Source organism: Mercenaria mercenaria, unplaced genomic scaffold (assembly GCF_021730395.1).
Source record: "Mercenaria mercenaria strain notata unplaced genomic scaffold, MADL_Memer_1 contig_3776, whole genome shotgun sequence".
Classification (NCBI taxonomy): domain Eukaryota; kingdom Metazoa; phylum Mollusca; class Bivalvia; order Venerida; family Veneridae; genus Mercenaria; species Mercenaria mercenaria.
This window is the reverse complement of record NW_026461948.1, coordinates 21960-48447: the sequence shown is the minus strand read 5'-3', so window position 1 is coordinate 48447 and position 26488 is coordinate 21960. Positions and strand designations below refer to the sequence as shown.

General features: G+C 34.8%; 1 protein-coding gene across 1 annotated transcript in view; it reads right to left on the bottom strand.

The window, feature by feature from the left end:
* Positions 1 to 390: 390 nt before the first annotated feature.
* LOC123531700 (interferon-induced very large GTPase 1-like) overlaps positions 391 to 26488 on the bottom strand; it is a 48051-nt gene continuing 21953 nt past the window's right edge. Inside the window, exons 11-15 of the mRNA XM_053534530.1 lie at positions 26151 to 26339; positions 21203 to 21271; positions 19724 to 19798; positions 14517 to 15071; positions 391 to 7758 (exon numbers count right to left, since the gene is read on the bottom strand). Of these exons, the coding sequence (XP_053390505.1) occupies positions 2855 to 7758; positions 14517 to 15071; positions 19724 to 19798; positions 21203 to 21271; positions 26151 to 26339 (5792 nt within the window). The 3' untranslated portion in view covers positions 391 to 2854. The remainder of the gene's footprint in view (positions 7759 to 14516; positions 15072 to 19723; positions 19799 to 21202; positions 21272 to 26150; positions 26340 to 26488) is intronic.

The following is a 26488-nucleotide window of genomic DNA, read 5'->3' as shown; positions in this document are numbered from 1 at the left end:
TCAAATGTCCCAGCTGAAGAAAGTTGAAAAAATCAATTAAAGGATTTTTTTATTTATTATTTTTATTTATTTCGAAAATAGGCCAACTGATCCCGCTTTAACAAATGCATATTCGCTATTCAAAAAATCTTTGGACAATGACGTCACACCTATAAAAAAGTGAAGGTCAAGCAAAACATACAATTGTAATTATTTCAATATTTCTGTTTCATAAGCAAAGTTTGACCGTAGTCATATCACATAGATAAACTGTATGAGATTCAGTCATTATATAGCATATATATAATGAAACAGATTTCAACTGAGTTCAATATTTGCATACCATACTAAAGAAAAATATTCATATATAATAAATCAGTGAAATAACTTATAACAAATATATCAAAGCAAACAAGTACTCATTTTAATATGCAATCTGAATAAGTCACAAAAGCAAGAAACCTTTTCATATACAGACGACAATTGTAACAAGGAAAATCTTTTAAAAGCTCTTCTCTACATAAAAGACTCTTATCACATCCTTATTCATGTGATACGCAGACCGTATTCAGCTCTTTCTTTAATTTGATATATATTGGTATTTGAACAGGTTTTTATCATATTTATTAAAGTTACTTATCATTTTGAGATATATCAATATTCTTGCTAAATATACTGAGCCAAAGTTAGCTTTAAAACTGTGAACAGCGTCGTTTAGGATAAACGCTTTGTCTACATTTCATTCAGCGTAGCACAATCAACAGAGTGAAAGAAATTGACACTCTCGTCCAATCAGGCAGAGTGTTGCATAAATCTTCCATTTTGATAAATTATCTCTAATGCGTTATCAAGTAGTTTGATTTGCAAACTGAAGTCACGTGGCATAGGTAACGAAAACGAATTTAGACGGCGTTCGCCGAAAAACAAACAGCAATGTAAGGATTCTAATTGATAACTGGCAAGTTGTGAAAAAAATAGTACACTGACCTAAAAATTTTACTTGGTCACATAATTGAAAATAGGTATATCTACACCTATTAGAAATTTCATTAAAATCTACATTGTGAAACTTTCTCCATATACTAAAATCTCAACAAAAGTGTTATTTTCCATCAGAAGGCCATTTAATTTCACTTTTTTTCGCACTCACAAAAAATTCAAACACATGTCCATATCTTTTATACAGACTGAATAGTTCGCGGATACAATTATGCTTTGAAAAATAGTGGTTAAATAAAAGTAAACAATGTACAGCAATATTTGTTTCAAAAGCGTAGAAACAAAGTGTAGGTAATTTACGATCATTAACAGAATTTCATCATGAAGATTCAAAGTGAGCGAAGCAACACACATTTAGAAATATACTAAAACTAAAAGTGCTAAACTATATATCTATATATTATCCTGTTTCATGTTTAAAATGAATAATTACTACATGAATAATTAGGACAACAGATCATTGCTTATGAGGTAAGTGTTAAAATGTATGTGTTTTAAACCTGTAATATTGTATGTAAAATAACAATGACTTTACCTAAACTATAATTATCAAATAACAATACAAAATCTTTCCCCAGGGTTATAAATTATGTATAAACACAAAACTGTCAAAATAACATTAGACTCTCAACAAAGTAGTTATAATATTATACTCGCACCATATTTTTTTTTTCATAAGAACCGATGTGACATGATAAGTACCTTTTGGTATTTTCTCATAATTTTTCTTCGTATCATTAGTTTAAAGCGTTGTTGGATAGGAAATGAAATGGAAATAGAATGGTCTGAACTGTCCGGTTCAGTAGTGTCAGACATGATTTCTGAAGAAAATACTTTTCAGTGTTTGTTCCACAAATAATTATATAGAATACCATGTATTCTTTCATTTGCTAAAATCATTCTCATTCATCAGGTGTCCCGATACGAACCTCCAATTTATTTCTTTCGTTTATTTTTTGAGCGTGTGCACTCGTAATTTCTACGAGAAGTGGTTTCAACCAATCTATGTCAACCATCATTCCGATAAAGAACCAACTTGGGATGTCATGTTCCAAAAACATAGTCTCCCAAACTGCAACACATGGCACGTGCACACGACAACAAACGCAAGCTATAACATACGCACGCACGCACGCGTACTAACACACATTTGAAACGGACAGTCAGTGGCAAAAGAAGCTTAAACATGTTTATAATGAGACAAACCTTTTCTTACCCGCACCAGCCGAAAGTTAAAATAATATCTAAGCAAAGTATTTATTATCAAGACTATATTGCATGAATGAGATTAAGAAAGATTTACTGCTAAAATCGGACATTTGTACATTTACCTCAAGACATATAATTATTCGTCGTTATTCGACGGATATATCGAAAGAATGAGGCCACGCTTTTCACGGCCGATTTTGATTGGTTAAAGAAGATTTATCCCGAAACGTAGCTGACTGGCCGAAACCGTTTACCTGTAGTTTAACCAAACTAAAACTAACGCCAAAACGTGGCAGAGGTTCAACCTGGGACCCATAGTAGACCTATGGTATGCAATAATGGCTAAAATAAGAAACATTCTATTATTTACAATCAAACGTCACAAAACATGAAAGAAAGGAAAATTAAATTTATTTTCAATTCTTCTTTACACACTAATGCACTCTCCTTTATAGTCATAGATCAGATTAAAGCAACGCGTTTTTTTTATTTAATACAGTAAACGTTTGCTATTAAACTCCGTCAAAATTAGATAACCTGCATAAACTTACTTTACTTACTCGATATAACTGAATATCAATTTACCGTTTAAGGTAATTATATATGTCTAAAAGGCCTAGCAGTAAATAAAATCGGTGACCGTACATACTTCAGGCGTTATCTGTCTTTACTTTTCACCTTTTGTGTATAAGCTTCTAAGACTTTCACAAGCTTCTTCCTTCGTAATTTCCCCCCAGTGTATGGGCACATCAGACACATCAATGCAATAATGACTCCTGAGATTGTCCTTATACTTTGCGATATGCCACATCCAGAATTTAGACCTCTCTTCCATATCATTCGAAGGTTCAATGTCCCAATTTGGAAGGTATTGTCTATACCTTTTGTATGGATGTCTTCCTGAACTGCATGGCTCTCTTTTGGGTTTATTACAAAGATAATTGTAAAGTGAACATGTTGCAGTTAAATTGGATGCTACGTCGAAATTACAAGAAGTAAGTGAAATCTTCAAAGTATCAATTTGATGAACACCTCTGCATCCTGAAGGCCTATGTTGGAGGCAATTGTGTGTAGTACCTCTATGTATGTCGGATTTTATGCAAGGCTCACCACAAAAGATACATTGGTCAGGACAGCCCCATATGTCTTCAAAAACATCTGTGTAAGGATTTAACGTGGTCCACTTAATTGTATCTTTTGACTGACATTCCTGTTTAAATTTGTCCTCGACAACCTTGCCTGATGTTTTTATATATTTTGCTAGCATGTCTGTAAAGTAATCTACGTGAATTTCATTTGCGTTTTCAAGTTCCCTTACAACGTCTCTAAAACATTCCCTAGGAACTTTGTAAGTTTTCAAATTAGACAGAAAATTCCCAATCCACATATGAATAGTTACGGATGAAGAATCTAAGTGTTTTCCAGATTGGGTTATGCTTGAATTTATTTCTTTCAGGCATTTTTCAATTTCTTCCGAGGCCAACTCATAGTATTTCCCGGATTCCTGATCAAATAATTGTTTATCAGATTTTTCAGTTATCCATATGTGAGCAAATGTCTTAGGGTTCTCTATATAATGTACCCAATCCCTAAAATTATCTCTATCCACTAGATCTGTAAGTATTTCGATTATCAGGTGGTATTTAAGTTGTGGTAGTTGGCTCTTTAAATAATGTTTTACCATCAAAGGAAGTCTACCCTTAACAGTCTCGAACACAAATTTCTCCATTGAAATACGAAACATTCTTGCTGCTGTGTCTTCAGCTTTACATTCATCCAAATGAGCATAGAAACGTTCTTTGACTTGTTGTTTATATTCTTTTAGACGGACATCTAAGCCATGCGTTTGGTTGTATTCTTTGTTGTGATTTTCGAAACGAGCTAGCGCAAACCTACTCACAAATATACCAATCTTGATTTTAAAAGTAACTTTTAATGTAAAATAATCGTGTGGCTTTGCTATATCATTTATTAAATTGTCAACATTCTTCAAAAAACATTTAATCTTCTGATTTGTAACCTCATTATCCTCTTTGCAAAGCTGAACTATTTGGGAATCTATTTCAACAAATGATATTTCTAATCGTTCTTTTACTATGGCAAATAATGAGGATTCATGATAAGACTTTGCGAAAGGAAATTTAGAAATTATCTTAGCTCTGGTTTTAACTGAAATGTCTTTCTCAGTTATTCTTGTTAATTTGAAAGAATTACTTAACCTAGGAATGTTCGTTACAGTATTCAATGGTTCCTTATTAAGGACTTCATACATTACCGGATGATTATTATGCATCTCAGCTAGTATATCTATAAAGTCATGCTCGCGTGCAACTTGATGTTTCTTCAAGGTATCTGACTTCAGAGAATCGCTAACAAATGCATTCCATATTTCCCCAAATTTCTCATGAATCACATCAGGTGTCGGCGGTTTACTTTTCAACCTGTTTGCTAATTCAATAGACCGTTTCCTAAGCTCTTCTTCGTGTGTTTTTCGCATAGAGTTCGTCATAATATCAACTGCTCGCTTGTCGAGCATAATGTCTACCTCCTGATGTTTCTTATCTATCAACTCTTTACAAAATGATCTTATGTGGTTCATCGTCTGCTGCTTCCACTGTATGACTGTATCTTTAAAATTATTGGTCTTGAAGAAGACATTCATTTTGTCTGTGACTGATGCTTCTTCTGCTGAGAGAATACGCTTTATGTCTGCAATTATAATTGACCTTGCCCTATTTAAACTATTTTTATCGTCACACTGAGAAAACTGTTTTTGTGATATTTCATAAAATCGTCCATCAACATGATTTTCTAAAGTCCATAACTCTGTTTTCAGTTTTGTTTCTAAGTCAACATATGCTCTCTTTTCAAGACTATTCCTGAATGAAAAAACAAAATCCTCGGCCAGAACACCTTTCCAAAGATCTTCAGTATGTACAACTATGTCATTCAGTGATTTAAATGATTTAGCTGTTTCATTTAGGCCTTTGAGTACAAGTTTGTGGCAAATATCGACCACAGCCTCGCTATACTTACGATTTACCCTTGCGACAGGAGGATTGCCTTGCCAAAGGTTTGGTAAATACCAAACATTGGTTTCGGTGTCAAATTCTATGACTTGATTAAACGTATGTATATTTGAAATACCTTCTGACAAGGCTGATTCTTCTGTCACTCTATCAAGATTTCTAATTGAAATCTGCAACCCAGTTTTCATTTTTTCTGATGCTGTTATATCTGTCACATTCTGATGAATGAAATAGCAGCTTTTCTGGATATCAAGTCTTTCATTTGCTAATTTTAGTCTTAAAAAAGCATGGACCAATATCTGTAAAATATCTCGTAATTCAGTCGTATTCTCTCCCATTACATTCAGTATCGTCATGTCGCCCAGTCCTGTTATAATTGTTGCTAGTTCATTATCTCTTCTGTAATTTTTGTTACTAAGTTCTGGTGCTCGTAACCCTTCCGTATCAATAACCAGTATATATTCAAAAGGCTGCCATGTTCTAACGTTTCGGTGTTGCTTTATTGGTAACAGCTGCATGTGATTACCTCTGGTACACCGCCCAGAACTAGTATGAAAGTGTAAACCAAACATTGCATTTAATAACGTTGATTTTCCTGAGCTTTGTAAGCCCAGAACTGACATTGTGAGTACTTTCTTTTCACCTATCATTTTATGTACTTTATTCAAAACTAATTTAATCCATTCAGTTGGCATATAAAAACTATGTCCATCAAGCAACTCAAACACATGTCCATTCAAAACCATATCTGCGATTATATCCGCTATGAAATGGACCTGGTATAAAGTCATAGCTCTATCTTTTTTAATCAATAAAATAGCATCACATATGTGATACATTTCCCTGAACATGTTCTCGATTCCAAAAGACGCTTTCTCTATTTCTCCTTCTAATTGTTTAATTTTCATTTCTTGTTTGTCTAATTCTACTGCAGATGGTTTATCTTCCTTTTTTATTTTCCAGTAAGCGTCCCATGCTAACTGATTTTTTTTAATTAAATCCGGCAAAACTTGTCTTTTTTTCCGTTCTAAAAAGTATCGTAACCAGTTCAAAAAATATTGCAACTGATAATATGAACCAGCAAAATGAGTAATGCATTTCAGTAACTTCTGCATTGATTCACTTACTTTTTCAGTATGGGAATAGCGTATTTGTGTCAGTTTTTCTTTTATCTGACCATGTAAGCTAAAATCTTTTTCTCTGTGCCGTTGTTTAAGAAGATCACTCAATTCCGACGAAGCTCTTTGAACTGGTGTTATAATAAAAAAACAATTTTGCTGATCGACCTCCTTTTCCATCGTCTGAATTACTGATAGGGCAGCGTCTCTAGCTTTAATGCATGGTTCATTTTCATCTAGTTTTGGCACGAATTTTCCAGCATCCTTGATTCTGGCTTCAAGTGATTTTGACAAGTTAGAGGTACTCTTAAGATAGTCTGATAAGCGCCCTGTTACATCAGAGAGTACATCTGTTGCGCTTTTTTCTTGATAACCGATATGAGTGCAAGTAATCTGAAGCTTTGTTACCTTTTTACTACTGACTGTTCGTTCAAATTCAAACAGTGTATCTCGTAGTTTAAGGTCCTCTCTATCAATTGGGTTAGCAATGACAATAAGAACCGCCGAAAATCTAACTATTGAATTTTGAAGCTCCAAACTGTTACTTCGAATCGAGTCAATGTCACAAATTATAACAGCTATATCTGTAATAGCAGCAATAAATGTGCATTCATTTTCTGGAAAGGCACCCTTGATATTGCCTCTCATATTCAAAAACGTAATTGTTTCAGTGAATCTACTATGCGTATCAACAATTGTTGGTAGCCAAAACATTTCAGTATAACCATCAGTAATATACTTTTTTGTAGTACCTAAAGGACAGTCCCTATGATAAAATGTATCTGCTCCCGTCTCGCTTAAAATTAGATTTAATAGTTTTGATTTTGAAAATTTTGGTCGACCAAACCGCGCGAAAGAAATAAACCTTGTTGACATGTCTAGCATTTCCACTTCTACATTTGCTCCATTTGAATTTTTACTCTCAATAAGAAGTGCTCGAAGTGGCCATTTTGCGAGTACGGACTCAGAAGATAGGTGTTCCTGATAAATAAAAGGAACAGCCATTTTACACAAATACAGCTTTTGATACAACAACTGCTTTAACATTGGGTCACAACATTGAAAAACTGATAAAAACACATCCAGAGGGCTTATACATTCATTTTTGCTGGAATCGTCATACATTGCAAATATAGAACTATTTCTTTGTTCTAGATTCGTACTATCTTGACTGAATCGAAGGTCCATTGCATCACAGTTTACTGACATTAGTCTCCGTAGTAAAACCCATGGCAGTTTCTCAGTGCTTGCATTGTCTGCATTTTCAAAAGGATCAACAGTGGTCATGTCTTTGATTGTGATGTTTCCACCAATAAGTTGCGACAAGCCAAGCTTTTTGAGAATATGTTCTTTAACGACCATTGAATCATCTTGAATTTCTTCAACTATCTTTGTGTCATCTTTTGCTTGAGTTGTTTCGTTCACTTAATAAAAATAAAATTTGTCAGTTTAATCCATTTGTATTACCAAAGTATGCTCTTTAGTTTACCAACGTTAAACTGCTATAAAAAAGTAAACCAGAGGCTCAAATGGGCTTAAGTCGCTCACTTCAGACAAACCCTGACCTAAATAGATCTTGCTAGTGACAAAGTATTAAATTTAAAAGGTAATTTAAAAAGTTACAAAAATGTAATTAACTCATTCTGCCCTAAAGCGTTATCTCCACTTCTATCCTGCTGATATTTATCTCTCAGCCACCCAGGACGCTGATTAGCCAATCTACCCTGAATACCGAGAGATGTTTTGAGAGATAACATTGATCTTGTAGATTTTTTTGCTTGGGATGTTGTTATTAATTAGTGACATATGACATCAAATATGTGGTAATAGGTATGGAATTTGCACTCTTTGTAAGTAAATTGAAGTAGCTACGCAACAAAGTTAATTTCATGCAGACTGACTGTTGAATTAAAGACACAAAACATATGACCACATTCTCTCGCCAAATTTTGTTTTGGCTAAACAGCATTTATAAAATGCTAAATCTTATCATGTACAGGTTTAAACAACAAATAAGAACAATTTTCAAGCAAAATTTTAAATGAATATTATTGTCATTTTCTAACACTGATTTTACTCACTTATACGTATCCAGGCAGTCAAAACGCACCAGAATAAAGTTATTTCTGATAAAAAGATATAGTGTTAATTTATATGAAGATGTAGTAAAATGAAAATAAGTGACTATTTTAACTATTTTAGACAGTAACTTTTGTGCTGAAAATGAGATTATTTTGGAATAGTTTTCAGAACACATGTGATTTATGAAAATTTGAATTTTGAAACAAATTCGTAGAGTTTCTAAAGTATCACACACAAGCTCGAAATAATTGAATTATTATTAACACTTTAATCTATAAATCAAGAGACAGTTTCGAAGTTTAAAAACAAAATTAATAAATAGATAAATACCCACGAAGATGATTTTAATTTTTCATACATACAAGCATTGTCATATCGCATAGGTTAAAATGAAAGGTCAGGTGTGCATGAGTGGAAGATAGTTTAGCCTAATCTTACATGTAAAAGAAAAGTAAAGATGTGACAGTGATCACGCGGTATGAAAATGTAAAATAATTCTATGAGATTTTTTTTTTTTTTTTTTTTTTTTTGCATAGCGGTATGATGCGTACACGTTATTTTTGTGCGGTAATTATACACATCTGTCTTTATTGAAGTGTATTTTTATAACATAACAATAATATTTACAATTTATTTTTTTCCGCACTCAAATGTTTAGATCCGTACTCATAAAGAATATACTCAACGCCTTTTCTAGCTCCATTGCTGGGTTTTTATTTTTATCTCTGCTAAATTTTGACAGATTTGAATGAAATTCTGGCACAATGTTTAATGATAATTTTATTGTAATAAAGTAAGAACGATAATAATCAGAAGTAAACTCATTTAGCCGTAAAATTGTTTGATCCCGCAGATGGCATTATTTGCCGCATAGCGACGAGCGAAAAGGTATCTATTATTTCTAAATGAATCTTCGTTGGTATTTATTTATTTATTTATTCATTTATTTACTTATTTTTTTATGTTTCGATCATATAAAGAATCATCCGTAATTTCCAGGCTTCAAGAAATCACGAATTATAACTCGAACGACGCTCGCTTTTACAGCTTTCTTCAACGAATGCATTTATTTTTTTTCACAAAATCCGGTTTTATTTATGTTTTAAAAATGTTACGCAACAAAAAAATGATTGGTGCAACTTGTTAGAAAGAACCAAAAGGTTTTATTTAAGGCATATGAAATGTGACGACTGAAAGCGTCACGCGGCATTCAGAGCTATTACTATAAAGACGCATGTATGCGGCATGCGGTTTCCAGATGTAGATAACAACACCGCCTAAAAGCGGCACGCGGTATACAGATAACAATTGGCCGACGCATTAATGCGTCGCGCGTGCAGAATGAGTTAAAAAGACTTTTGAAGAGATTTCTATTTTATGTTCTAGGTAGCGGCCCCTGAATGGGGCCATGTGCCCTCATTTGAACAAACTTGGTAAAGGACCATAATGATGCCACAGACCAAGTTTAATGAAGATCCATCAAGCGTTGCATGGTAAGAAGTCGTTTAAAGGTATTTCTATTTATAGCTCTAGCGGCCCCTTAAAGGGAGCCATATACTAATGCTACATACAAAGTTTGATAAAGAAGCATCAAGCGATTAATGATAAGAAGTTGTTAAAAAGTTATTTCTACTTTTAGCTCTAGCGGCCCCTAAAATGGGCTAAGTGGCCCATTTTAACAAACCTTGGAAAGGACCATAATGATGCCACAGACCAAGTTTAATGAAGATATATCAAGCGTTGCATGGTAAGAAGTCGTTTAAAGTTATTTCTATTTATAGTTTTAGCCGCCCCTTAAAGGGAGCTAAGTGCCCCCCTTTGAATAAAATTGGGAGAGGATCATATAATAATTCTACAGACCAAGTTTGATGAAGATCCATTAAGCGGTTCATGAGACGAAGTCGTTTAAACGTATTTCTATTTTCAGCTCTAGCGGCCCCTAAAAGGGTCCACGAGCCGAGCCCCCATTTGAACAAATTTGGGAGAGGCTTATATAATGATGCTACAGCCTAAATTTGAAAAAGATCCATCAAGCTGTTCATAAGAAGAAGTTGTTTAACAGTATTCCTATTTTTTTTTAGCTCTAGCGACCCCCAAAAGGGGTCAAGTACCCCTATTTGATGAAAATCGAGTGAAGACCATATAATAATGCTACGGACCAAGTTGATAAAGATCCATCAAGCGGTTCATGATAACAGGTCATTTAAAGGTATATCTATTTTAATTTTAGCGGCCCCTAAAGGGGACCAAGTGCCCCCATTCGAAAAACATGTGTAGAGGACCTTATAATAATGCTACAGATCAAGTTTGATGAAGATTAATTAAGCGGTTCATGAAAAAGAGGGGTTTAAAGGTATTTCTACCTTGATGAAGATCCATCGAGCGATTCATGATAACAGGTCATTTAAAGGTAAATCTATTTTTAACTCTAACGGCACCTAAAGGTGGCAAAATGCCCCGCTTTGATAAACACTGGGAGAAAAAATTATAATGATGCTAAAGATCAAGTTTCATGAACATCAATTGAGCGGTTCATGAGAAGAAGTCGTTAAAAGGTAGTTCTAGCTTAGGGGCTGGGTGCCCCCATCTAAACAAACTTGGGAAAAGCCATATAATGTTGCTATAGACCAAATTTGATGGAGATCCATCAACCGGTTCATGAGAAGCAATCGTTAAAAGATATTCCTATTTTTAGCTCTAGCGACAAGTGCCCCCATTTAAACAAACCTAGGAGAGGACCATAATGATGCCACATACCAAATTTGATGAAGATCCTACAAGTGGTGCATAGTCAAAAGTCGTTTAAAGTTATTTCTATTTTTAGCTCTGGCGGCCCCTAAAAGTGGGACAAATGACCGCATTTGAACAAAACTGGTAGAGGACCATAATGATGCCACAGACCAAGTTTAATTAAGATTTATCAAGCGGTGCATGGTAAGAAGTCGTTTAAAGGTATTTCTAGTTTAGCTCTAGCGGCCCCTTAAAGTGCCCCCGTTTGAACAAAATTGGGAGAGGACCATATAATAATGCAACATACCAAGTCTGATGAAGATCCATCAGGCGGTTAATGAGAAGGTGTCGTTTAAACGTATTTCTATTTTCAGCTCTAGCGACCACTAAAAGTGCCAAGCGCCAAGTGAACAAATTTTAGAGAAAACCATATAATGATCCTACATACAAAGTTTGAAAAAGGTTCATCAAACGGTTCACGAGAAGAAGTTGTTTGAAGGTATTTCTATTTTAAGCTCTAGTGGCCCCTAAAAGGGTCCAAGTACCCCATTTATTAAATAAACAAATCGGGAGATGACCATATAATAATGCTACAGGCCAAGTTTGATGAAGATCCAGCAAGCGCTTCATGGTAACAGGTCATTTAAAGGTATATCTATCTTAATTCTAGCGGCCCCTATAGGGAACCAAGTGCACCCATTCGAAAAACATGTGGAGAGGACCTTATAATAATGTTATAGATCAACTTTGATGAAGTTTAATTAAGCGGTTCATGAAAAAGTGTGGTTTAAAGGTATTTCTAGCTTAAGGGCAAAGTACCACCATTAGAACAAACTTCGGAAAGGACCATATAATGATGCTACAGACCAAGTTTGATGAAGATCCATTAACCGGTTCATGAGAAGAAATCGTTTAAAGATATTTCTTTTTTAGCTCTAAAAGTGGGACATTTAACAGGTAATTTAAAGGTATACCTATTTTTAACTCTAGCGGTCAATTGCCCCGATTTAAAAAACAATGGAGTGGACCTTATAATAATGTTACAAATCAAGTTTGATGAAGATTCGGTTCATGCGAAGAAGTGGTTCAAAGGTATTTCTAGCTTAGGGGCCAAGTGTCCCAATTTGCACAAACTTTGGAGAGACCCATATAACGATGCTAAAGACCAAGTTCGATGAAGATACATCGAGTGGTTCATGATAACAGGTCATTTAAAGGTATATCTATTTTTTAGCTCCAGCGGCCCATAAAAGGTTCAAAGTACCCCATTTGAAAACATCGGGAGAAGACCATATAATAATGCTACAGATCAAGTTTGATGAAGATCCATCAAGCGGTTCATGATAAATAGTCATTTAAAGGTATATCTATTTTAACTCTGGTGGCCCCTAAAGGGGACCTAGTGCCCCCATTTGAAAACCATTGGGAGAGGACCTTATAATAATGTTACAGATCAAGTTTGATGAAGACGAATTAAGCGGTTTATGAGAAAGAGTGGTTTAAAGGTATTTCTAGCTTAAGGACCAAGTGCCCCTATATGAACAAACTTGAGAGAGGACCATATACTAGTAATGATACTAAAGAGTTTGATGAAGATCCATCAACCGGTTCATGAGAAGAAATCGTTTAAAGATATTTCTATTTTACCTCTAAAAGTGGGACATTTAACGGGTCATTTAAAGCTATATCTATTTTTAACTCTAGCGGCCTCTTAAGGGAGCCAAGTGCCCCCATTTGAAAAACATTGGGAGAAGACCTTATAATAACGTTACAGATCAAGTCTGATGAAAATTAATTAAGCGGTTCATGAGAAGGACTGGTTTAAAGGTATTTCTAGCTTAGGGGCCAAGTGCCAACTTCGGAGAGGCCCATATAACAATGCTAGAGACAGTTTGAAAGTTTGATGAAGATCCATTGAGCGGTACAGGATAAGAAGTCGTTTAAAGATATTTCTATTTTTAGCTCTAGTGGCCCCATTTGAACAAAACTGGGAGAGGACCATATATTGATGCTACAGACTAAGTTTGATGAAGATCAATCACGCGGTTCATGAGAAGAAGTCGTTTAAAAGTACTTCTATTTTAGGCTTTAGCGGCCCCTTATAGGAGCCAAGTGCCTTCATTTGAACAAAGTTTGGAAAGGACCTTATAATGATGCTATAAACCAAGTTTGATGAAGATCCATCAAGCGGTTTACAAGAAAAGGTCGTTTAAAGATATTTCTAGTTTTAGCTCTAGCGGCCTCTAAAAGAAGCAAAGTAACCCCATTTAAATGAACGTGACAAAGGACCTCACCAGGATTCTACAGACCAAATTTGGTCTTATTCTGACCAGTAGCTTCAGAGAAGAAGATTGTTAAGTAAAAATATGCACGATGGATAACGGACGCCGGACACCGGACCATCCACCCATACTAGTAGCCCACCCTGAACCTTCGGTTCAGGTGAGCTAAAAAAATGACACTAATTGTGTGAATAAAAAAAGTTAATACTTCCCTTAAGCAGTGTGTCTTACAAGTGTCATGATTGTGATATTAATATTATTCAGCGGAAACGTTTTTCATTAATCGTCACTAAAATCTTAAACCCTTTAAAGACCCACCGCAACCTAGTGACCTACTGTTTACTCTCATGAACGTCTCGAAAACTGGAAAATACTTGATAGAACAGCGATATTACAAGATGACAGGTGGATAATTTAGATACTGATGTTATATCATGGAAACAGTGGATAAGGATTACAACTGAGTGAACCTTCTTTATTATACCTTAATAGAGGTTAAAAGTGTCAAAATGTAAAGTTTATCAATAGAATAGTTGGCTAAGTTCTAAATAGACACCAATATACTACACTGAATATGGACAATATCTGTGCCAAGTATTTTGTAATCCCTTGATAGATGCATAGCTGGTGACCGAACACAAAACAGGCCATGTTAATTTTTGACCTCCAAGAGTGACCTGACCTTAGAACAAGGGTATGGGTCCTGTACGCAACACGCCGACTCATTAACAAAAACATTTGTCACGAGTAATTATAAGTCTCTTGATGGATGACAAAGTTATGGACTGAACATGAAGTGGGAAAGACGAATAGACGGAAGGACTCACGCACGGACGGACGCGGCCTGACCAATTTTTATGTCTTCTTTTTGTTCTTCGAAAACATTCATGGACGGTAACAATATGTATTACATAGATACAGCTCTGTCAGAGAGTGTCAAAGCAAACACAGACTGAGTGAGCTAATAAACTATCCAAAGACTGTAACACACTGGAGTATTACAGAAATTGAGCTGGTCAGTCAAATTTACTTACGACATTTGTTATTCAAAAATAGTAGTTTACAAATATAGAAAGCTTTCAACTTACCTGTGGTTGTACATCTAACAGTTTGAGCTGGCTGATGTTCCCGCTGCTCTCCAACACCAGTTCCAGTTCGTTGCTGCACTGGTTGTTCATGACAGGTTCCAGGTGGCTGTTGTACCGTTACATTTTGACAAACGCTGGATTCAGTCGCCTGTTGTACTGATAGATCTTGACCAGTAAATGTTCCAGTTGGGTGTTGTAATGGTTGTTCCTGAAAAGTGCCAGTTCCTTGTGATTGATATGCTGGTATTTCTGAACCAGTGCCTGTTCCATTCGATTGCTGTACTGATTTTTCATGACCAATACCAGTGCCAGGTAACAGTTGAACTGTGTGTCCTTGACTATATACAGTTCCAGGGGCTTGTTGTATTGGTTGTTCATGGCAAGTAATAGTTCCGGTTAGCTGTTGTAGTGGATGATCAATGTCAGTCGGCAGCTGTGCTTGCTGTCCTTTGCAGGTATTAATTCCAGTTGACTGCTGTTCTGGTTGTTGTTGACCGGCAATTTGTCGAGTCAGTTGCTGTTTTTGATTGGCGGTTTTTACACTGGATCTTTCAGCTGAAAGAATACAAACCGATATGTTTAACTTACATCGTATTTAGACAAGTTTTGCCAACCATAAAGAAATCACTTGATATTATAAAACTGATTATCACTCAATGTGAATCATGAGTGACAAAGATTTTTCTATGATTAAACCTATTGAGCCTGTTGTTTTTTTGTCACTAAATGAACCTTTTTCAAAAAAAAAACTTTATAAAAAACGTACTCTCCAGTTGTAAAAAAAGGTTTAGTCTATAATTTGGCTTAATAAGGTAGAGTTTGATAGCCCGATTTTAAACTCGACCTATTTTTATCTCCATACAAACATTACGCTCATGTCCATTGAGTCATTCAGACCATATTTCATCAAGAGTAAGCCAAAATTGAGTGTTTAAAGTAAAATGTTGTGACGATAGACACAGGGATATCACAACAGCTAACGAAAGCACAAAATTCTCACGGCATACATCTGTCTTCTATTTAGCTTTATTGCAATATTAATCCGATCGCAAGGTCAGAGGGAAGTGATTCTCACTTAAATATATCTTGTTTATTCATCATGCAAACTAAAGGAAGGGAAAGTAGTTAACGGTAATGCCGGGTAATATCAAAGGGAAATTACTTATAGTTATCGAGCGGTCTATTTTCAAATTGACTGATTAAAGAGCCCTTGCACATTTCATGTTGGTTTAAACCGGCTTATTACAATATTTCAAGCTTGGCTTACATTTTAAAGAGATACATACTTTGTATAAGTCTAATTTGTCCTGGGAAAATCTATTCTAGTTATTAGACGGATACCGATATTTTCAATTCTAACTAATGCTGGTTATTATGGTCAATGCAAGATATAACATATTGAACTGGCTGGCTATGGAACTTGACATAGATTTTACAGTGAAACATATTCTGCATGAGTATGGTTTTGATCAAATAAGAATACTCTAGTAATCAAGAAAATAATCGAAATAACACGGTCAGTTTTGACTGATTCAAGAGCCAAAACTCTAGAGATACTGGTTCATACGGGCTGATTAAGGAGTTTTGCCTCGGCTTGATAGCGAAATTAACTTTACTTTCTGTAATCTTAGTTTAGTTCTGAGAAAATATATTCTTATCACTTGTTGGACGCCGGATATTATCGATATTTTAACTTATTCACGGCCCGCTCGCTTAACACAGAAGGCAGAGCGTTGGTCTATGGATCGAAGGGTCGTGAGTTCGATCCCCGGGAGGGGCGTATGTTGTCCGTGACTATTTGATAAACGACATTGTGTCTGAAATCATTAGTCAGAATCCAGGAATACTGGTTAGATTAACTGTCCGCCATTACATGACTGAAATACTGTTGAAAAACGGCGTTAAACCAAAAACAAACAAACAAACTTATGCACGGGCATTTATTCAAGATATAATTAAACTATGGCCACCGTATTTGGCCTAGAGTATTCCAAAGAACCAAACTTAAATTGCAAGGTTACTTGTATTTTGCATATTTACCTTGGCGGAATTTTTTTCGCCCAGATATGTCAAAAAATATACCAAAAAGTTTAGATACGTAATAATTTCTAGCTTTGGATTTTATATTGTTTATTCTTTGTTGAGTTATGGCTTAATAAAGCCCGTTTATCAATCTAGTTATGTCTTCAGTTGATTTTCCTCCATACAATCTTCCACTGAGTTGTGGTGGTTGTCGCGGTTAACATAAATGCATTAGCATACTATTTTCAAATAAGGTAAAAGGTAGTTCCTTACGTCGATACACGTTGTCTTTTATTAGTCCAGTTGACAGAATTGCTTAAACCTAAAAATGTGATAACCATACATCATAAATTTTGAAAAAGAGCCCGAACACTGGGACCATCGATTAGTACAGTCTATTATTTATTCCAAATATTGTTTCCTGCTGGCTACTTAAATGACAGCTTCCTTGGATACCGAAATGCGTTTATATCTCTTGGTTAAGCATGCCGGTCAAGGTCTTTTGTTATGCATGACAATAATGGAATTGTTTTGACCGTGTGGACATTGTTAGACTAGACGGTGTTCGTTACCGTAGTATTATACAATTTAAGGTATTAGAACCGTAATAAAGTACCTCCTTTTTGAAGAGTATTCAATTCCCACCATAAATCTACTTTTACTGCAATTCTCCGGGGGGTGGGGTGGGGGGGGTGGGGTGGGGGGTCGTAGGTTCATGCCATACTGGGACCATTTTTTCCCCCTTCTTTTCCTTTATGTCTAGTAATTGTTTACTTCTTTCAAGACTTATAATTGATTCATTGTACATAAGTGGAAAAAAATGATAAGCGATTTCTTGCTGTTCAAAGTGAATTTACCTCTGAAACGGAAGGGGTAGAGTTAGACATCTTTAAAACTATTGAGTAGCATGCGGTAAAAGTTCTCTATTTTGCCTTCACTCTTTATATTACATGTTGTGAAAGAAATTTAGGTAGGCTTTACGTCTGCCTCAAGATTATTTTTGAATGACGTAAGCAAAATTCAAAACAGAACCACAGGATACGACCTTAATTTTTCAATGTTGGAGTTAGAATTCTGTCTCACAGATCGGTTTAAAAATGATATTGGCATTTGTATTTTATGTTTTAAAACTGTTTCTTATAGTCTGATGTTTCATTTATCAAATTTAATGGTAAAATCAATTCTCTGCAAACGTTTTGGATAGTGGCCATCACCTACTTGAGCTTGAGGAGATACCATAAGTTATACAAAATTGATAAAAAACGGCACGTTTAAAGTTGTTCAAAAATTGCAAGACAGTGCGAAACACGACCATCTTTAAGAATAAACCAAGTAAATGCCATTTTGTAAACATTACTACCGGTATTAGGGGTCTAATACCTTAAATTTCATTCATAAGGAAATTCTATTTATTGTTATGAGTGAAATAAGCATGTATTTTGTACAGTGGCATAGATTTAAAATATTTAAAACTAAAACAGATAACGAAGCAGCAACACTAAACTAATAAATGAAAACAATACAAGAGGCCGAAATTGGCCTACCTCGCTCACCTGAAAATTGAACCGACTATTTGATTTTGCTTCTGACAAAGTTTGGTAAACATTCTTCAGGCAGTTCATTAAAATAAAAGTTATTTAATTGTTTTCTATATTTTGATTTGACCACCCAAATATGAATAACCATTAAAACCAACTTTATGATAGAATAATAAGTTGTTCAAAGAAATCAATATTTAGCTCTAGTGTCTTCTTAAAAGGACCAAGTGTAATCATTACTATGACGATACTGACAAAATGTAATAAAAATAGATCATGCGTTTGTTGGGAGTAAGTCTTTTAAAGGAATTGTCTTATTTTCAGCTCTAGTGGTCCGTGAAAGGGGCTTATTGGATAGGACCTTACAATGATGTTACATGCCAAGTTTGATAAAGATTTATCAAGCGGTACATGAGAAGGAGATGTTCTAACGATTTTTCTAGTGTAATCTCTAGTGGTCTCTAGGCAGAACCAACCAGCCTATTTAATCATGATACGAAGGGAACCTTTTAATGATGCTACAGACTAAGATTTATGATGGTCTATCCAATGGTTCATGAGAAAATATCGTTTAAATGTATTTCTTATTTAGCTCTAGTAGCCCCTAAAAGGGGTGACGTGTCCTATCTGAATAAATGTGGCATGTCATTGAGACCTTATAATGATGACACAGATTCAGTCTTATGATAAGCCATCAAGCAGTTTATGAGAAGAATTTGTTCAAAGGTTTTTTCTACTTTTAGCCCCTAATGGGGGACAAATGTCCTAGGTTGAGTAATTTTAGTAGAGGACCTTATAATGATACCCCAGACCTAGTTTGATGAAGATTCATCAAGAAGATCATGACAAGAAGTCATCTAAAAGTTTTCCATGTTTAGCTCTAGCAGTCCTTAATTGAAAACAATTGGTAGCGGAACATACAATGATGCTACAAATCATATTCGATGCCGAATCAAGTGGTTCATAAGAAGAAGTTATCTTCTAAACACACTTCTCTTATAGGTCTGACGGTGCATAAAAGCGCCCCAAAGTGGAATAAATGAGAGAGATGGCCTTATAAATATGCTATACACCAAGGTTGGTGAAGTTCCATCCAGCGGTTGCTGAGAAGACGTTATTTAAAGATATTTCTGTTATAGCTCTAGTGGCCCATAATTTGGCATCCACATTCGGACTTATTTAGGAGAAGCCATAAATGATATTATAGACCAAGTTTTATGCAGATCAACCCGGAGATTCATGAAAAGACGTAGTTTTAAATGTATTTCTATTCTTGGATCTGGTGGCCTCTAATAGGGTCAAGTGACCCCATTTTCGCATGTCTTTGAGAAAACCTAATAATGATGGTACAGATAAAAATTTGATGAAGATCAATCAGGTGGTTCCTAAGCCTAAGAAGAAGTTTTTCAAGGTGGCCCCTAAAATAGATCAAGATGACATTTAAACAACTTGACGGAGGTCTATGCCAGAATGGTGCTGACGAAGTTTGGTGAAATTTTGACTAGAAGTTTCAGAGGAAAAGATGTTTAAGTAATATATTGACGCAGGATGATTGGCCACGGACTCCGTACCATCCACCAGTACTAATAGCTTAACAGGAACAAGGTTCAAGAGAGCTAAAATACCAAACACTGACACTATATTTACCATCATCTGATCCCTGGGGTTCGCTCAATGAATCAATCTTAGTCAAACCAATATTTGTTGTTTCACAAGCTTGCCCTGTAATATATATTAGTAGTGTGCATTAATATTATTTTATTTTCTACGATGCCGCTTTAAATGGTATCTAAAAGTAATAAGCATGATAAAATTTCGCATTCCCCGGTAAAAAGTAGGTATATCAGATAATCATTTATCAGTGTTATCACATCGTCTTGAAAGGTTCTTTGATTGTTTTAGTGTAAAACTACGATCATGTTTGTGCGTTTACATGCATGGTAGATTTGTTGGAACATTATTAAACAAATTCATCATGTATTGATAAGGCATCTCCCTTGAAGAACATATCGTTTGTTTTAACGCCGCTCGTGAAATTTCTCTCGGTGAAGGATATTTCGATTGATGATATTTTTTTTTATACTGAACAGCAAAAGAAACTATCCAGATGTATTACTGGGGTACTTTGTAATAAAAAACTTATTTATAAATTCGACTTAATTACTTCTTACTACATAACACTTAAACAACTTTATGTTGTAAATTTAAAAAATCGATCAATCGTGAAGTCAGTAGTCCTACAATAGCCGTTATGCACAAAATTCACGTGTACATGCAATTAATGATTTTATTTGTAAAATTTTATTATCATTGGAAACATTGATGATTGACTCACTTGAAAAACAGCATAAAGTTAAAAAATATTGTTGGTTGCATGACACGACTGAATCAAATTCAGCGCAAGCGTACACTTAGGATATTACAATTCAACGAAGGTATAGCCAAAATTTTGTGCAAAACGGCTATTGTTGGACTACTGACTTCACGCACGGCTGATCGTTTGTTTTTTAAATTAACACGTGAAGTTCTTCAAGTGTAATGTGGTATGAAGAAAACAAGTCAAATTTATAAATCTAAGTGATATTTTGAAAATACCCCTATTATATACCTGGATAGTTTGTTTTTTTCTGCTGTTCAGTATACTTTTAATTGTGCATAAACAACATTTATCATCCGTATATTATGAACTATTTATGTTTATCAATGTTATTTATAATTATAACAATTTGAACCTTCGCATGTAAATTGGAAGGGGTCCACCATGGTAAAATGTAAAGCTGAACATTTTGAATAAAACTTCGTAAAGTGTTTGTTCTGGATAATGCTTGATAATAAAACTTTGAAACTGGAGATATATTTAAGAAGTATTCCTTTAGAGGTGTCACATCACCAATTCTGAGGAAAAATATTCTTATACCTGGGAATAAGGTATTGTTCCATCCATTTTGGTTGGTTATTATCGTAAACAAAATGTTAAACCGTGCAAGTTAACTTTAAATGAATATGTTTCTGGGCAACAATAGCGGCAGTGAAAACTTACCAGGCTAGCAGATGAATACAGTTATTAATTTTAGGCTTTTGACATTTTGTTAGAATATAAGGAATTACTAACAATGAAATACTAACCACAAACTGTGACGCTAAGTTCGGTCCCTATTATAGTTATAGGTCGTTTTCGCATCACAATGTCCACAGCTGCAAAATATAAATACTTACTATATACCTATATGAATTCTGTCAAAAACACAGCTTGCATTTCACAAAGATATACGAACAGGCTGAAAAAAATCCCGTATGGTAACTTCCAAAATCCTGTATTGTACCTTCCGTTTTGTATGTTGCCGGACTACTTTAATCAATATGCATGAGGTTACACAGTTATATAAATAGCGCACTCAGAAACATCACTCATTTCATTTTAACATAAAAAAAAAAAAAAAAAAAAAAAAAAAAAAAAAAAACATTTAAAGGAGTTCATCACAATGTTTTGTGCGCAGCTCAATCGCGCAGCAAGCGATATTTACTGTAAAGTTCAGAATTCGCCGCCGAAAGTGCATAATTGTCGTATATGCAGCGCACTCGCGCAAAATATATCGTATGTACTGACAATATAGGCCGTGCATCCATATTTTACCTTTAAAAATGATGGTGTTTTATTGGAGGAGTAATTGTAGGAAGTGCTCGAATCGAATACATTGTGGACAGCCAATTTGAAAGTAAACTATTTCGTCCAGTAATGATGCAGCCGACTCCAAGTCAAATAAAATTCCAGAAAATCTTAACGTAGATATATCTCCTTCAAGTTCAAATGTGACTTCCTAAAAATGTTGTTATACTTTTTGTGTCCCATCCCGCATTTCACGTAATAAGACCAGAGTTATGGCCCTTGATAGTCAAATTGTACATAAAGTGTCTAAACATTTGTGTCGCATGTACCTCAAAATTATATGTGCCAAGAGTCATGAAACCACACAAGAATTAAATTCTGCATGCGAAGTTGTGCACCAGTGCTTTTATTTGAGGTTTCACTCAATAAAAACAGATTTTTGTCCCTTGACGTGGTCAAATATATACGTAAATGGGATGTGAAAGCTTGTGTAGCACGTATCTGAAAAAGTATTTGACCAAGAGGCATGCAACCTTAAAGGAGCATTATTCCGCATGTGAGTAAGAATATTGGTTAAGGAACTGATAATAACATTGTGCAATTTGTTTTGTAAGGAAAAAATGTTCATAATTTTAAGGTGGGTGGGGTAATGAAAAAATACTTTTGTGGGTGGAGTGAATATTTTTTAATTTTTCTTGAAAACAAGCATAGGTCGATATTATTTTTTTGGTTTAGATTTTTTTGTCTTAGTTCTAGCTTACATAATTAAAATATGGAAAAATTCTGTCCGCTAGATTTTTCATATCATTAAGAAATACTTCGTGTTTTTCTCAGTTTCAGATACTTTCGACATCTGTCAAGAGTAATTTTTCTGAGTTGATATATCTATATGTTGACATTTTATGCATAGTTATAGTGGTGTTATAAATTCGGATGCATAAACAGTAACATCAGATTGAAACTTCGAATAAATAATTGTTTGCAGTAGTTTTATTATGACATGTATGTACTGTTTCTTCGGACAAAAATACCGATTTGGTGTTCTTAATATACTTTGAGTATTGAAAAAAGAAGCACGGGTACGTATTATTTTTATTTTTTATTTTAACTTGTCATACATCAATCTATAAATATGCAGAGTTACAAAAAATTCTGTCCGCTAGAAATAATTGTGAAAAACATCTTTAAGATTTCGTCTTGAGGTATATAATAAAAAGGTCATTACAACAGTAGCTAGATGTGGGATTTTGTATTCGGCTAGCGTGGATTTTGCAAGGACGGATCACACTCGCCGCATGTGAGTGGTTTTCGTCGTGTGGTACATACTAAAAGGGTCATTACAACAGTAGCTAGATATGGGATTTTGTATTCGGCTCTCTTGGATTTTGCAAGGAAGGATGCGCATGCGCGTCTGACAAAATCCACTCGAGCCAAATACAGCATCCCAGATCGCGCTACTGTTTTGTTAACCCTATTATATTATGTCAGGCTTCAAATGGATACAAATATTACACTATTTCGTTCTATCAAATAAGTTCGTAAATATCATAATACATTTTGTAATCAACATCTTTTGACAACATACTTTCATTTACTGGTTTCATCAGTCAAATTTGTATAAACAGTTTTGATTGAAATGATAAACCAGACTCTGAATAGTATTTTCCTTTACAAAATATTCATTGATTCTGAATTTGACTATGAACAATGAATTTCAGCTTTTCACTTCAAAACACTTTGCTGAAAAGGAAAGCGGATAATTGCCAAATCATGCAAAAGCGGTATCTCATTTGTAAATGTTTTACAATTAGAGAAGGCAAAAAATACAACTTAGACACAAATCATGTTCCCCGCGCATCCAGTTAAATAAATACAAAACATAATAATAATAAAAATATGGTTGAAATGGGTGTTGTAATAGAAGTGTCTCAATCACTTTCTTCAGGCAGAGTTTTAAAAAAATGCTGAATAGAATTACAATTTCCCAAAAATTGTGACCGATTTAAGCGCAAAATGCAAAATATTTCATAAAAACGTCTAAACGCCGGAATGAAAGCATTTTTCTATGTTGGCTGATTTCTGCCATTTCATGTTGAAACACGACAACACGAACACTCAACAAATTCCATTTTCGTCGAGTTTTCGTGTTGGCGGGGCGGAAACATGAAAGCACGACACATTCTACGTGAAAACTCGAAATGTAGTGGGCGACGACCCGACAAATATATTTTTCTTATGTTGGCGGGTATGAATATGTCGTGTTCTTGTCCTTTATTTGTGAAGTTTTAATGGTCTCGCCCCGCCGACACGAGAACACGACATATATCTAAATTATCGAGTGTTCGTGTTTTCAAACTAAAACACGTCAAATACTTTCCATCCATCTCTAATAAAACGAGTTATTCTGAAGCCAGTAGCAGAGCAGAGGTTTTTAGAAACATTTTTCTTGCTGTATTAGGACATTTGAGATTATACACAGTACAATGATATGTCAGATGTTCATTTATCGTTTCAAGAGTACAGTGTGTATGCATAACAGGCCTGGATCCAGTAATATTTCATTTGGAGTGGGGGTCAGGTAAAAGGGCACCAGTTAAGAATGAAGGCGACCGAATACAGTGGGCAAGGAAGGGGATAGGTCCTCCTGCCTGTTAGGTGGATCCGGGCCCGGTCCTGAATCCGAGCCTGTAAAATTAGAAAAGTAATTAAGTTTACGCGACGGCCTCTATGAAGATTAACGTATTCAAAGGAGTTAATTTGTTAAATAAGGACTTTGATTTTATTATAATTAGAAAAAAATGATTATGTATGCGCGATGGCCTCTATAAAGATTAACATCATTATGAGTTCCCTCGTTAAGTAAGGGCTTTGATTTTACTATTTTGATATTGTTATAAAACACTAAACGCGTGGCAGAGCACAAGACTTCTTCCTTAGTACACATACAATGTGAAGATTGTAATTCTACATTATCGTCATTGAATTAGTGTCATTATATCGACGTAACAGTCAAAAAACACATACTTTATCAGATTTGGTCATTATCAAAAATGTTTTGTTTTCTTATTCTAGTAAGAAATTGCTTTGATACATTATGAGAAAATACAATAAAATGTTGGTGAAGGGTAAAAAGGCACAAGTCATTAGTTCGTCGTTTAAGGTAGCACGCGACACTTTGCGAACTTTCGAGTAGCGTCTTGAAATTTTGCATGTGTAAAGTTGACAATATTTCAAACAAGACACAGTTTATTTTATATCAATAGAGCCAACCAGTTTTTGTACACGAGACGTCAAAGTTGACCACCAAAGCCCGTTTTGGAAACTGAGGTCAATCCTAATTCTAAACTTATACGTTGTTTTTATCATACTTCTGCAAGCAGTTATGTTGTGTTCAGTTCAATTATTGTTGTGCGTATGTCTAACGGAATACGCCAAAACGAAAACATGAAAACTCGACAAATTAGATATTTGTCGTGTTTTCTTATCGGCCTGGCGAAAACTCGACAAATTAGATATCTGTCGTGTTTCCTTGTTGGTGGGTCGAAAACAGGAAAACTCGACAAATTAGATATCTGTCGTGTTTTCGTGTTAGCGGTTCGAAAACACGAACACTCGAGAAATAAAGGGAGCCAACACGGCCTATTTATACCCACCAACACGAAAACGCGACAAATTTATAAACACGACAAAAAAAATTGTAGTGTCGGCAACCTCTAAACGTCGAATTTTTGTGTAGAATGTGTCGTGATTTTGCCCTGACACCAAAACACACACAAAAAAAAACATGAACGCTCGACAAATATTCGTGTTGTCGTGGTTTCGCTCCGTCAACACACAAACACGAAATAGCAGCAATCAGTCCCCATACTTTTTAGCATAGCAATAATAAAGTGTTACAAAAATATTTAATAATCTAGGTTACATGATAATGTTTGGTTTGTTTATGTGTTGGTTTATTATTCCTTCCAGTACATGATATAATTTTGTGAAGAATGCCTCCGCTATTACCAACAACCCAAAACAGAGAATCCTAGAATTCTCATTTACACATATGAATAAATTGATTAGTATCGACCAAATATTCTTCGGAAATAATATTTTATAGATTCCATTTGACAAAGATTACGCCACTGGCGTTCATACCTATTATCGAATTTTATGTTTAACAAAATATATACACGTCTGACTTCCACTTTGCGATGTTTAATAGCAGACGTCTGGTTCAACCAAGGTTGTTATAAAATGTGAATCGATAAATTCAGAAATTTTAGATATAAATATACAAGAGTAAGTAGTTTTAATATTTGTAAAGTTTATAACAACGAGAGGGAATCATTTGGAAAGGTCGACAAGTTTAATTCTTCTGAGTCCATGACCATCTTTTCTCACAGTACGTATTGTTACTATTTCATTGATTGTTAAAATATTATAGACAGTGAATGTTAAACATCTGAATAGCATTTATACCGTTTGGGTCTTCAAATTCAATAATAGCTGTGTGTTCATTGCCGTCTAAGGTTACAGCTTTAACTTTGCCCCCTCCTTGTTTCTTCTTATTTTCAAATACCATCTCAAGGATCTCTTTATCGATAACATCTGGTAATCCCGACACTTTAATCATAGATGGTTTTGCATTTTTCATTAAAGCTGATGTTTCTGAAAAATATGAACTTAACATTTCATTGTAATGATGTTTGACATATGAATACATATATTACTTTTAAATTAATAGTATTAAACTGGATTTACTACCGTTTACCTTTTATCACTAGTACTGTAAGTCAATGCACTGAATATTATGATAC